A 13,412-nucleotide genomic window follows, 5' to 3' on the forward strand; every position below is an offset into this window, starting at 1 on the left:
ACTTATTGTCTTGATTACTGAGGCGGGTATTAATTTACTTTGCCGAGCTGAGATTGTGGACCTTTGCTGGGAGAACTACAAGAATGACAAAATCTTTGGCTGGGAGTTATACCCAGACAAACATGATATAAAAACATGTTTTTTTCAGACAAGATGACCACCACCGTTTTAGTACCCCCAACCATGAGCATCAATAAAACAGCAAAAACCAGAGTGAGTCAGCTAAGACTGAGTAACAGTATAAAAGTGGGCCTCTTCCAGAGGAGGTCAGGTATGGTGGCCCATACCCAGGGTCTTGTCCTTACTACTATAAAACACTGTGCATCATCTCTTTAAATCTACCAGCTGAATAGTTCTGATAGCAAACACTGCATGCTTTCCCTCCCTTACCTCCTGAAGACACCTTCCACACCGGTGATGCCCATCCCGTCCACAATATCTCTGCTGAGTCTAAAAGGAACTGTTTCTGGAGTGGGAAGGATCTTCCCCTGTTCAAAGGCCACTCCTAAAATAAAAGAGACGTGAGGCAAGCGAGTCTGACGGGCTGACACGCTGTCTCTGTAAGTCCATGCTAACTCTGGAAAGGCAGCCAACCATCTGGTACTCATGCTCTATTAGTCCTGGATGATTGAAAAAATACATAATCCTGTTGTTGCTTTCCCTGCGTATCTCAGCTTCATCATCTATGAGAGCCACACCAAACGCAAAAGTAACAGCTTCTTGGTGAAGGGAGGCACATTAAAGGATGATTTTAAAACTGGATAACTGGTGTGGTTAAAATGTAGAAGACTTATGTATCAAACGTTTTAAAACATTTTTAATAATAATAAAAAAAAGCTCTGAGATACAGACTCATATACTGATTTTGAGGTAATTACAGATTCACATGTAATTCTAAGAAATAATGCACAAAGATCACCCTACATACTTTCTACCCATTTCCCCCACTGCAGTGGAAAACCATTGTACAGTAGCACAGTCAGAATATGGACATTGGTACAACCAAGACAGTAACAGTATGTGTGTGTGTGTGTGTGTCTCAGTTCATAGCCCAGACTGATCTAAAACTCCCTATATAACCTAAGCTGTCTTTGAACTCTCAGCAATCCTCCTGCCTCAGTCTTTTAAGTGCTGGGATTACAGTCATGAGCTACAAAGCCCACACTGGTTTACTTTTTCAGTCCTAGCATTGCCAACGCGTTAGTGTGAGATCAGAGTCTGCCCCAGCCCAGTGGCTTCAGCTGCCTCTACCACTGATGAGCTGGGCTGGCTATGACGTCCAATCTCTCTCTTGTGTATTGAGCTGCTGCTGCTATCCGGAAAGCTCTCTAATGTTTTGAAATAATGTGTAAAACTCATTGTTTTGTAATTGTCTGTGAGATCTGCTGTATTCCTTTGTTAGATGCTTTGGATGTCTGGAATCCTCCCACTCTGTGCCACTGACTTCAATGGCATGGACTTACTACAAAAATGGCCTCAAATCCAAGCTCCTTGTCACAACGCTAGTCCCAACCATCATTTCATGTCCACACTATCATTTTCTCTCTTAACTTCCTGGTCCAAATCGCTCAGAAAATTACCTAAAATTCAAACACCATTGTCTGCTGGTTAAATATTTTTCACTTCCCACCATCCAACAGATTAAGTCAAAACCCTGTAGCCCATCTCTTCAGTCTACTACCGAGCTCTGCCTCAAGCTACTTAATCACTGGCAAAGCTCCCTCTAGCAGGTTACTAACCACCCCCTCCTCATTTTTAGATCTCCACCTTCTCAATCACCCTTCCTTCTTGTCTTGACGACTTGACTCAACTGCCATTCAATCTTACAGTGACATTTACTCATTGTCACAGGTGGATGTAGCCACTCCCTCACCACGGGTGCTGACGCTTAAAGAAAAATCTTGTATTTTCCTGCCGATGTGTCTGACTTCCTCATATTTATAACACGCTGACAGCCGAACAGTCTGATGACAAAATATTAATGAAAGATCCGCATCTTTCATTACTCACCCAGATCTATGTGCACAAGCTCTGCCGACTGCTCGTTTATCAAGATATTCTGTACGTGCCTGTCGCCAAGTCCAAGGATGTAACCGACTAGAGAAAAAACCCAAAACCAACCATGTGAAATCTCTAATACACAGCCAACTACAATCTCAACTAGTATCACTGACTCTATGCAATGTTTAGGTAGTTTAGACTTTAAAGAACCTTAAAGGAAACTATACACAGTGAATAGCGTGTAGAGTTTAAGTCAAATCTAACCAGGTACTTTAAGGCACATTACATTTTACAAATAGATGTGGTGCTAAAAATATTTTCTCTTTATTAAAAAAAAAGCATAGATTTTCTCTGAAGCTAGTGTGGTTAAGGCTGGAGACCCTAATTTACCTGGGTCAGTGTAGTACACTCAAGATTTTTATTAAGTGTCCTTACAAACCGAGAGATGCAGGGATTGGTAACTTCATTCAACAGTGAGACTTTCCTCTGCCTGATAAACTATGCTGACTGGAAACTGATCGCTACTTTATTTCACCAGGTGCCTGTGCAGGCATAACTGCATTTCTATTTTTTAAGACAGTGAATGGCATGCCTTGAAGTATCTTTAACCTGGTAAGAGAAAGCATGTAGTGTTACAGAAAAACCATGGGGTAGGGAGTAAAAATGCCACCATGTCTGATTGGCCCTATTGTTAACTAAGCCTGCTTTCTCGTCTATAAAACCAAGCCCCTTTAATCCAAATAGAGATTTTCATGGCAGAAGAGGCTCCCACAAGCACTAAGGACTCGCCTAAGCCTGCCCTGCTGTCCTACGTACAGCACAGCAGTGGCAGAAGGAACTGCCTTAGCTATGAATTAACAGGAGACAGTTTCCACATTTCTGTCAGTTCTCATGTTCTAGCATCTTGTTAATGGCTTTATACTAACTTTATTCCAATCTCACACAAAGTTAAAAAGGCAAAACATATGGTGTATATCAAGTATCTAAACACACATCACAATTTCTGTTCTGAGATTCTAGTGAGCAGAACGAATCAGTGGTTTTGTACAGAAGACTAAGAAGTCAAATGGCAATACCAAAGGTTTAATTTTCCAAAGAAAATCTCAAAAAATGTATAGTGAGGGGAGAGAAAATAAATCACATTCACTATACTAAAAACTAAGCCCAAGCTGGTTCTAACTGGTTCTATGTCTCTGCCTCAGAGTAGAGTTCTCTTCTGAAACAATGGTTGCAAGCTAACAATTAGCATGAGCAAACATATGGTCTCCTTGTGAGGACAGTTTGAGTAACAACTACCATTGCCACTACCATCTCCTTGTGAGACAGAAGCAGTAATGTGATCAATATGTATTTTCTACAGGATTACCGATAGAAGATGTGGCCACACTACGCGTATATGCCAATCGTTTCTCAAACCAAACAGCTGGGTCCAAGAATTTTTCCATGCAGAAGTAACGGAAAACTGGTTCAAAGTTTTGGCAAATAGTCATGAAAGTATCATATTTCTCTTCAAAAGACTTCTTCTGCACTTCCTTTAAACAGAACATTTATAACATTTTTTTCAGTAGTATGCTGACATCATTCAGCTAGCATCCACAATGCTTTTACATGTACATGAAACAGCTAATAGATTATAGGGGCAATAAAAGGTGAAAAAGACACTCTACTCACAAGAAATTAGCAATCTGGTCAGGAAAACCGTTAATCCAAGTGATAATCGACTTAGGACCCTCTCTGTTGGAACGCTTTTTAACTAAATTCTAATTTTAAGGTTCTTGTCATTTAGAGGAATGGCATGGGAAATGCCAGAAGCGCTCCCAATAATCTCCCAGTAATCTCAGGGCAAGCGTAAGCACTGTGACGGGATGGAGGCTTCAGACTCCTGTCCTCTGCCAGAAGCGCTCCCAATAATCTCCCAGTGATCTCAGGGCAAGCGTAAGCACTGTGACGGGATGGAGGCATCAGACTTCTGTCCTCTAGAGCCTCTCCATGGAATACGTTCCTGAAGCCGAGTTTATCAACTTTAGAGGGCTGGTGTCCATCCATCTGAGGACGGTGTGCTGACCTGGCCCAGACCCCTCCGTTAGCCTGAGTGATGAAGTCCCACCTCATTTCCCACTCAGCATCCAAATCCAAACACAGCAGCTAGCCTCATGGTCCAGAAACCTGGGAAGAACACACCTTCCGGACACTGTTCTTGTTTACTTAATAGAACTTCATCCAGGTATAGATCGTGTACGGAGTATACTCCCCAGCCTGCTTCCTCTCTCTTTTCTCACTTGTTACCCTCCCCCGCTTTGAATCCTTTGTATCCTTAAAAAATTACAGTTCTGCTCTCTTTCATTTTATATATACATATTGTTTTTAAAATCTAGGAACTACAAATTTGAAAAATTACACATATGCCTGTTTAATTAACTTAGTATTATTATTTCCAGCTGCATCCATTTTTCTGCAAACAATGTAACTTCATTCTTTTTAAACCTTTAAAAAACTTCCATTTTCCTTATTGATTCCTACTGCCTGACACTTAGACTGGTTCTAGACTTTAGATACCATGACCACCTGGGAAACCTTCAGGTACAGGAACAGTACAGCTGGGTGATATGAAAGATGTGTTTTTAGGTTTTCAAGAAACCTCCACATTAATGTCCATGGTGGCTGGACTGGTTTACATCAGCAGCAGCAGGATATAAGGGCATCTATGGTTCATTACTCACTTTAGGTTTAGTCTTAGTTTACTAAGTGTATGGATGTTCTGCCTGCATGCATATGTGTGCAGCATTTGGGACCCTGTCGGAGCCCCTGGAATGGGGTTGAGGATGGTTGTGAGCCACCATGCATGCACTGAGAATTGAACCCAGGTCCTCTGCAAGAGTATCAAGTACTCTCAACCTTGAAGCCATCTCTCCAGCCCAGTTATTACAATTTTATTTACTGTGTGTGTGTGATGGTGCTGGGGATGCACGTAGCACAGTGCACATGTGTCAGTCAGAGCAGAGCCTGTGGGGTTGGTGCTTGACTTCCACCACCTGGCTCCTGGGATTTGAACTCAGGTAGTCAGGCTTAGCAGCGGGAACCTTTTTACCCGCTGAGCCATCTCTTCAGGCTCCTTCCTTATCAATCTGACTTGGGTAGGAGAGCAACTCAATGTCTAGTGAAGTAGAACACTTAATCACACGTTGGTTCAGACTTTGCCTTTCTAACTGTTCATTTTTTAGCCTATTTATTGATTTGGTCATGTGTTTTCTTATTTGTTTTATAAGTTCTTTGCTTATTCTAGCTATTAAACTTCTGTTGGATACTGAGTTGGCAAAGACTTTCCCCCATTCTGGAAGCCGCCTTTACATTTCATTACCTCATTCCTTTGCTGTAAAGATGCCTTTTAACTTCACATGATCCTGTTTGTCGACTGCTGGCTTCATTTCTGAGTGACTCAAGTTCTATTCAGAAGGACCTTGTATTTTCCTCACATCTTTCTCTAAGAGTATATTATCACGTCTAATCAATCAAATTCTATCAGTCTTGCCTCTTTAACGTATTTCTTATTTACCCACAATTCTTCATTTATAACATTACTTAGTCTTAATTCAAATAATACCCCTAATCTGTTTTCTCAAAAGCACAACATACATTACTATCAGAATTATCTTCCTAAAATGTAAATCTGAAGCCAGGCATGATGATCCATGCTCTTAATCCTAGCACTCAAGAGTCAGAGGCAGGTGGATTTCTGAGTTCCAAGCCAGCCTGGTCTACATCCTGAGCTCCAGGACAGCCAGCACTAGAGAGACTCTGCCTCAATGCTCCCCTCCCCCTAAAAAGTAAATCTGACATCCCGATTCTTCACAGGGGTCTCTTTTCACCTACAGGATACATGCTTGTAAACATTTTACAGCAAACCTATGCTTTTTGGGTCGATTATAACTCAAGCCTCAGCTATCCCTCCTTAAAGCCCAAGCTTTTGTGGACACATGCCTCCTCTCTTCATACTGTTTAAAAACAGTCCTGTTTCATTCACACATGCACTCATTTTGTCAAGTTTACATCTTGTTTTTACTTATTATCTTCAACAATCATCTCATGAGGTTATGTATCTTATATTTTATAACATCAGGTGGCAATGTGAAAGACTGAAGAACCTTCCGACTCACCATCATTTTCTTTTGGCACTGATTGGCGCTGAAATCATTTGGCCTGTATCTTCTATGTGCACCTTCTTCGCTGTTAACAAGATATTCACCAATAGGAACGGTTCCTGTGCACCACTCGAGAACACCGCTTCGCTGAGAAAGGGGAACCACCTGAGATGAAGTCAAATATATCTGATTACAGAAAGACATTAAAGAACTGTCGGTGACCATTTATCATCAGCCAGTACAAAGTATGTGAGGGAAACACTCATACACATAAAATAAATCTTATCTTAAACAACAATAACAACAAAACAGCTTTTACCGACTTTTAACTTTTGTTTTTAGCATTGATTGAGAATGTCTTGGGTTAGGGATGTAACTCAGTTGGTAGCATATACACTGGGTTTTTAGAAATGTATACCAGAAAATGTTTTAAGGCTTATTCTGTATTACTGACTTCCTCCAGTCCCATCCACACCCCACCTCAGTGTGGGATATTGAACTCTGGGCCTTATACCTGATAGGCAAGCATTCAATACTTATTTTAAAAATTTTTTATTGAAATTTTACTATCACACATTATTTTCAAATAAGCAGATATTTTTCAATGCTATCCCATTTAAGACAAATCAAAGTTTGTGTTTACATGTTCTATTTTCCTAATTTTTTAATCCACTCCTGTACTTGTCAACACCACTCCTAGGCAGTTTATTCATGTTACATAGGGATGGCCTGTACCTACACATACTGTATCAAATGGTGTTGTAAATGTGGCCCTGTATTTTCAATTTTATTGCTGTGCCAGCAGTGCCAAGTGCTGGCAGGATATTTGGTATTGTCATTTCTATGGTGCATTACCTGATTTCTGTAAGTAAATGTTTGTTACTTCCTCATCTGCACCAAAGAGGATTCCCTAAGACTGTCATGATAAAAAGCAAGCTGCCATGGAGGAGGCCATGGAAGGTGACACTGCCTTCAATCTGGCCAAAAGGACACTACCCTATGGACATGGTGTAGTCCTGATGCTCCACTCAGCGGGAGGAAGCTGTGGGACCTCTCCCACTGTGCTAGCAGCTTTTGATAGGAGAAAGAAATGTGACTTTTGTTAAATAAAGAGCTGGTGGCTGGAGACGGGGCAGAAGAAAGCAGAACGTCTTGGCAGAAAGACAGAATCATGGACAAAAATGAAGCAGGGATGTAAGGAGAGAGATGAGAGAAAGAGAGAGCTCGCCACATGGCTGGAGAGGATGGCAGTCAGGTTAAGTTAAAAGCTAGCTGAGAGACTGCCCCAGCAAAAAGGCCAACAGCCTTCAACTGTACAGATATCTCAGCGTCTTTATTTCTAAACCTCAAGTGGGGTCCCAACACTCCATAATACATATTACCTTTTCCCTCTTCTTATATAGGGACCACGGTAATTTTCTTTGTCCTGGTCCAACTTTAGAATCTTTGCTGCTGCAGTGAACATGATACACACTCTTTAATTGTTGTGAAGGGAACACTTTTCCAATGCACTTTAAAATATTTTACTAGTGTTTAGCTTCTAGTAAAATATTTGAGTTTCTAGAGAAAATACTTGCAGAGTCTACCCTTCTGAAAATAAAGAAACAGCCACTGAGACTGTTCTAAAAAGAGCTGGTTCTCAACTAGATGTGAATTAAATGCTTTTCAGTTTGTTCCTATCTTCCTGGGGAAAGATAAGCAGCAAGAAGCCCTGAGACAGCAGTGACAGAGGATTGGAGATGGGGAAGAGAATGTGGGAACAAAGCCGGAAAAGGACAAACCTTCACCTCTTAGGAAAAAAGATCAGCTAATGATAGAATAACAGGACCCGAGAATTTCTCAAGTGAACTGTGGAGAAAATGGAGACGGGTCTAACTCCATTGACTGTCCTACAGTAAAATCTACCAAATGAAGGTTGCAGTGTCCTCTCACTTAGCAATCCAATTTCTGAAAATCTTTCCAATAGATTGCCCAGAATGTGAACGAAGCATGCATGTTCACTTCATCTGTTCAGTGCAGAGCATCACTGTGTGCAGTAACACGAGCCCAGAAACAACCAAAATGAACCATGCACAGAGAAACAGCAGCATAATCCCTACAGCACATTACTTACCACAATAAAGGGAGACCATTGCTGTTGACTGTAGAAAATGTCTAATGGCAGCCAACATTAAATAATACTAAAATGAAAATTAAAGTTGTGTTGTCCAACCTGAGAGTGGCAATCCATAGCCTCTAAAGCAAAACCAGTGTCAGTCTATTTCTGTACAGCTTGTGAGCAAAAGATGACGTCAGAGATTTAAAAAAGTCGTAAGTAAAAATTAAAGAATATACAAAAGACCTAAGTGGTCCTCAAAGTCTAAAATATTTACTAGTTGTTCTTTTACAGAAAACATTTGCTCATCCTTGGTCCAAACAGTGCACCTTCCTTGGGGAAGCTGCAGAACACAAGCTACCTTGTATGTGCAGATAGTCAGTTTCCTCTTTCTAGTCTCGGTGTTTCTCTGCAGTAGTGTATTGCACATCTGGAAAACCTGCTGCATGACAGCATCTTGCCTCAGGTCATCGCGGCCCTTCAGAACAACCAGACATGAACAGGCAGAGTTTACTTTATTATAAGCACAGAGTCATCGAAGAAAAGGCAGAACAAGTCAATCTGAGTTTCTATGCTCGTCTTCAGAATGTCTTGAGTAATTAATACCTACTGTCATTTTTCACTTAGGGAAAAAAAAAAAAAAAAAAAAAAAAACCTATGAAACTGGGAAGCAGATTGATACAAAAGACCAAATTTCTCTTAGCTGCTTCTCTAATAACTAAACTAACTCCTTCACCTGAAGGCACAATACAAAATACCCGAATAAAGTAATCTTTCATTTCTCTTCTATTTTCAGCAAGACCCCAAAAGCACCTAAGCAAGCAATGCAAAGCAAGGAGTGCTGCTACTTCTCAGGAGCAAGTGGCACTGTGTCAGGCCCGGGATATTGAGTACAGGCCTTAAATTGTTCTAATCCCCACCATAAGCCTTTTTTACAAGTAAGCTTGTGCATTCTTTCTCTTGAATCAACTGTGCAAGAGCCTGCTAAGCCCAGTACTGCTGACTTACAGTCTCAGCTTCTCCAGAGGCTCAGGTAAGAGGGTCTTAAATTCAAGCCCCGCCCAGGGAGCTTAGCAAGACCTTGTGTCAAATAAAACCTAAAGGAGAGCTGGGAGGTAACTCAGAAGCAGAGAACCGGTGAGCATGAGCGAGGCCCTGGTTCTCATCCATAATAGCAGGACACAAAAACAAAAATTACAGTCTTTCAGAGAAGACACACAATTTTAAAAAGCGGTTTGATTCTATCACACTGTATTTCTACTTCAAAAATGTTTTCTCCCTGTCATTATTCAGGATAAAGCTAGATCCAGACAACCAAATGAGGCAAGAATTAAATATCCTGCTGTTGATGTTGAAGGCATTGACCCTCTGAAGACTATACCAGAAACAGGAAGTCTTACCTTCACAAGCTGTCTCCTTTCCTTGCCATCAGAACCCACACAATCTATTATTTTGGGTAAATTTAAGCCTCCGGCTAAGCGAAATTCTGTTTTAAATGATTTTATAGTCACCAAATTTTCATACTCTCCTGTGGGATCAACCTAATAAATGATGATAAACAATTATTATAGGTCAGACAAACAAAACAGGAGAATAACTAATGATAAACAGTAAACAACCATAAATGATAACACTGCTAATTTCTAATTTGTTTAATTAAAGTTAGAATTAGTGACACTGATAGATTTTTATTACATTTGCTTATTTACTTGGTGTGTATGCGTGTGTATTTGGGTGACCACACATATGTGTGTCAACATGCTAATACCCAGGCGGAGCTCTGGTTTAAATGCTTAGCAGCAAGTGCCTTTACTTGCCGCCCAGATTTTTAAAATTACATATAACATAGTTTACTTTCTTAAACATCTTTTCACAAATCTTCAGCATTTTAAGTCAATTAAATAGTACTCCTGAAAAACTACTGAAAACTAGAACTTAGTTGTTATTTACGTATGTTAAAACAATCTAAGGAATTATTTAATTCACAAGAGTATCAGGTAAAATTTTAAAAGAGGATATATTCAGCTAAACCACATAGCCTATATCTGCTAACCTGCATGACGCAATAATGGGTCAAACTCAGTTACAAGAACACTAATCTTAATGTACACACTGGAAGGAGAGAGAGCTGTAGCATGGACCTAACACATCAGCTTCTAAAATGGTAACCTTTAGTGGTACACACATCCTGCCCACATGGTTCTTCTAGGAATAAAAGATCACTATGAATAGGTGTTTAGTACGTATACACAGTAACTTAGAGGTACCATAACACCTACTGTTTTACTAAATAATATAGTTACATCACGGCCAATACATCCCAGTGCATACTGAATGACTAAAAACCAAAACGGCGACAACAAAAATGATGGAGTGGTGTTGCCCACCCGCAAACCAGAGGTAGAGTGTTCCATCACCATGGGCATGAAACACACCCACACACTGAGAAAGAATAATACAGAGAAAAACAGTGAATGGGACACAGGTCTGTAGACCCAGGTACTCAAAAGACAGAGATAGGAGGATGGTCAAGTTCTAGTCTTGCTTCAATTACAGAGCAGGTTCGTCTTGCTTCAATTACAGAGCAGGTTCATCTTGCTTCAATTACAGAGCAGGTTCATAGTTAACAAAGTGAGACCCTGCCTTAAACATTAAAAGTATAAAAAGGCTTCCCCAGTGCAGAATAGGTTCAGTCCCTAGAGCTAAAATAACAATAAGCGATAACATTAGGAAAGAAAAGAAGATAGGAAGGAGGAGAGAGAGAGAGAGAGAGAGAGAGAGAGAGAGAGAGAGAGAGAGAGAGAGAGGAAGGAAGGGAGAAAAAAGGAAAGAAACGAAAGAAAAAAATCTAATGGACAACCTGTAGGTAGAAAGATATGAAACTACAATAATTAGCCACTTGGACTGAAAAAAAAATCTACAAATAATTTAATCTGCTAATGTGTAATTTAGTCTTATTAAAAATCAAGAGTTAATAGTAAATTACCTTAATTTCCATAGTGGGAACAACAACATCTTCTAAATTTTTCAGTTTAGTGATTGGTTGGTTGGCTGGAATATTGATGCCTTCTAGGTTAAAAATAAATAGATTTTAGTGACAGCTGTAAACGGAGGACCATCACTGCAGGTCAAGCTGGACGGCGGCAGTGATACTTTCACACATACTTCTCTGAGCCCTCCACTGAGAGGCATCCATGTTTGCCAATATGATGTAGGCATCGCAGAGCGCCTCCATGTCCTTCACCATCTTACATCGCTTACTTCTGATGGAGTGGATGATTCTGGTTGCAGCCTCTGTTCGATCCTACCATCAACAACAAAGAACAAGAACCACTAAGCATTTAGGTTCCTTGGAGCTATACAAAGAGACTCCATGCACAGATCTAGACAGTGAAAAGACTATAATTCCTCAGAAAAAAACACCCACTCAGGGAATGAAATACACATAAAAAATTCAAGGTTAATGACTCGGGTGCTTCTCAAAAATCTGTTTTTCTGGGCCTAGAGAGATGGTTCAGTGGTTAAGAGCCCTTGCTGCTCTTTGAGAGGACCATGGTTTGGTTCTCAGAACCTACATGGCAACCCCAGGTCCAGGGGCATCCAAAACCCTCTCCTGGCTTCTGTAGGTGCCAGATGTACATATGGTGCAGAGCAACCATTCATGAATGTTACAAATAAATCATTTTAAAGATCTGCTTTTTCTTTGCCCATTGCTGCCAGAAAACAAAATCAAACTGGTATTTTAAAATACCAGTTTAGAAATTGTTACCCAATTCTGGGTGGCATCATCATAATAAAGGATATAGAATACTACCAGCAACATACATTGTTAAAGTCTCTGAGAATTAAGAAAGGAATGTTCTGGGGAAGAATGACCATCACAACACAAAAGGGTGCTTGCATTTACCCAATACCTCATCAAGGTGAGCGTTTTCTTTAGATGTGCTTTTGCTTATTCGACTCCTTCTTGTTGTCTCTGCTTTGCTCAAAAATTCATCTTTGTTCGCATTTGCTAAGGCCAGTATAATGAACAAAGTATGATGGGGGTGATCCAGTGAGATCCTAGAGATTAGCTATCAGAAAAGTAGTAACTATTAGTTTCGTGCAAATAGGAAAAAACCTTAAATATACATTTTAAATTTTACTTTACATCAAGTTCAAGTTAATGTCATCGTTTTATAGTAAGTAGTGGGTGTGTATATCTGTGAGAGAGAGCTATAGAGGAATGTCAGAAATAAGAGACAACCTTATCTGCAATGAAAGAGAAAGTTTAACATTTTGATTTCACATGTTTACTAATATAAAAGGTAGTTATTACATTTTGACTTCAAGCATACTTACATTATTGAGGACCTCATGAAATCCTAAGCCTCCCGTCATTTTGGTCCCCATTCGAGCAGCCAATTGATACATGAGAGGCAAAAACTTATAGGATGAAATCTTCATTCCATCTTTCTGCCATTAAAAAATACAAAATATAGGAACATGTTTGTAATATAATCTTATATCTATGGTACTTAAAATAATGATCCTCCACTAGTACACCCTAGTGGCTGCCAAAACTTTACTAACTAGGCAACTGCTCTTATCTCTTGGCCTATCTGAAAGATTTTCTAATGCGATGCCTCGGTGATAATAAAATTTACCTAGTGATTCAGTGATAACAAAAATCCTTAGCCCTAAATCACACTGCATCCAGAGCTGGTATGCTAACCCCACATCCAGTCCAGTGACTCCAAGGAGGATGGATACGAATCTGAGTCTACTGTGGTCTCAACTCCCAAGAAGTCGGGGGGTAACAAAATCAAGTTCTTTTCCCTACATGCCAGAAGTAATGAGGTTTAACACACACAGTACAATAGATTGGTTTTGTTGATTTTGAGTCTTACCATTCTTCTCATTCTGGAGAAACACTTTATCTTTAACCTTTAAACTAAATGTATATTTATTGTATATATTTATTTTATGACCACATCTTAAGATATTATTTCAATAAAAACTTATAAGTACTCCTGTACATGTTATGAATTTTTTTTTATTTGTAAAAGGATTGTATTAGGAAAAAAAATCCTTCAAGAGCACAAATAAGGCCGGGCGTGGTGGCGCACGCCTTTAATCCCAGCACTTGGGAGGCAGAGGCAGGTGGATTTCTGAGTTCGAGGCCAGCCTGGTCTACA

The 13,412-nt window shown here is 40.0% G+C and overlaps 1 protein-coding gene across 1 annotated transcript in view; it reads right to left on the reverse strand.

Annotated features, from left to right (window-relative positions):
* The window catches only part of Atm (ATM serine/threonine kinase), a 114,173-nt gene that overhangs the window by 4,972 nt on the left and 95,789 nt on the right, over positions 1 to 13,412 (reverse strand). Inside the window, exons 51-60 of the mRNA XM_021171910.2 lie at positions 12,577 to 12,690; positions 12,150 to 12,308; positions 11,401 to 11,539; positions 11,222 to 11,304; positions 9,636 to 9,776; positions 8,597 to 8,713; positions 6,156 to 6,305; positions 3,368 to 3,533; positions 2,011 to 2,097; positions 391 to 505 (exon numbers count right to left, since the gene is read on the reverse strand). Coding sequence (XP_021027569.1) covers positions 391 to 505; positions 2,011 to 2,097; positions 3,368 to 3,533; positions 6,156 to 6,305; positions 8,597 to 8,713; positions 9,636 to 9,776; positions 11,222 to 11,304; positions 11,401 to 11,539; positions 12,150 to 12,308; positions 12,577 to 12,690 — 1,271 coding nt within the window. The remainder of the gene's footprint in view (positions 1 to 390; positions 506 to 2,010; positions 2,098 to 3,367; positions 3,534 to 6,155; positions 6,306 to 8,596; positions 8,714 to 9,635; positions 9,777 to 11,221; positions 11,305 to 11,400; positions 11,540 to 12,149; positions 12,309 to 12,576; positions 12,691 to 13,412) is intronic.

Source organism: Mus caroli, chromosome 9 (assembly GCF_900094665.2).
Source record: "Mus caroli chromosome 9, CAROLI_EIJ_v1.1, whole genome shotgun sequence".
Taxonomy (NCBI): Eukaryota; Metazoa; Chordata; class Mammalia; order Rodentia; family Muridae; genus Mus; species Mus caroli.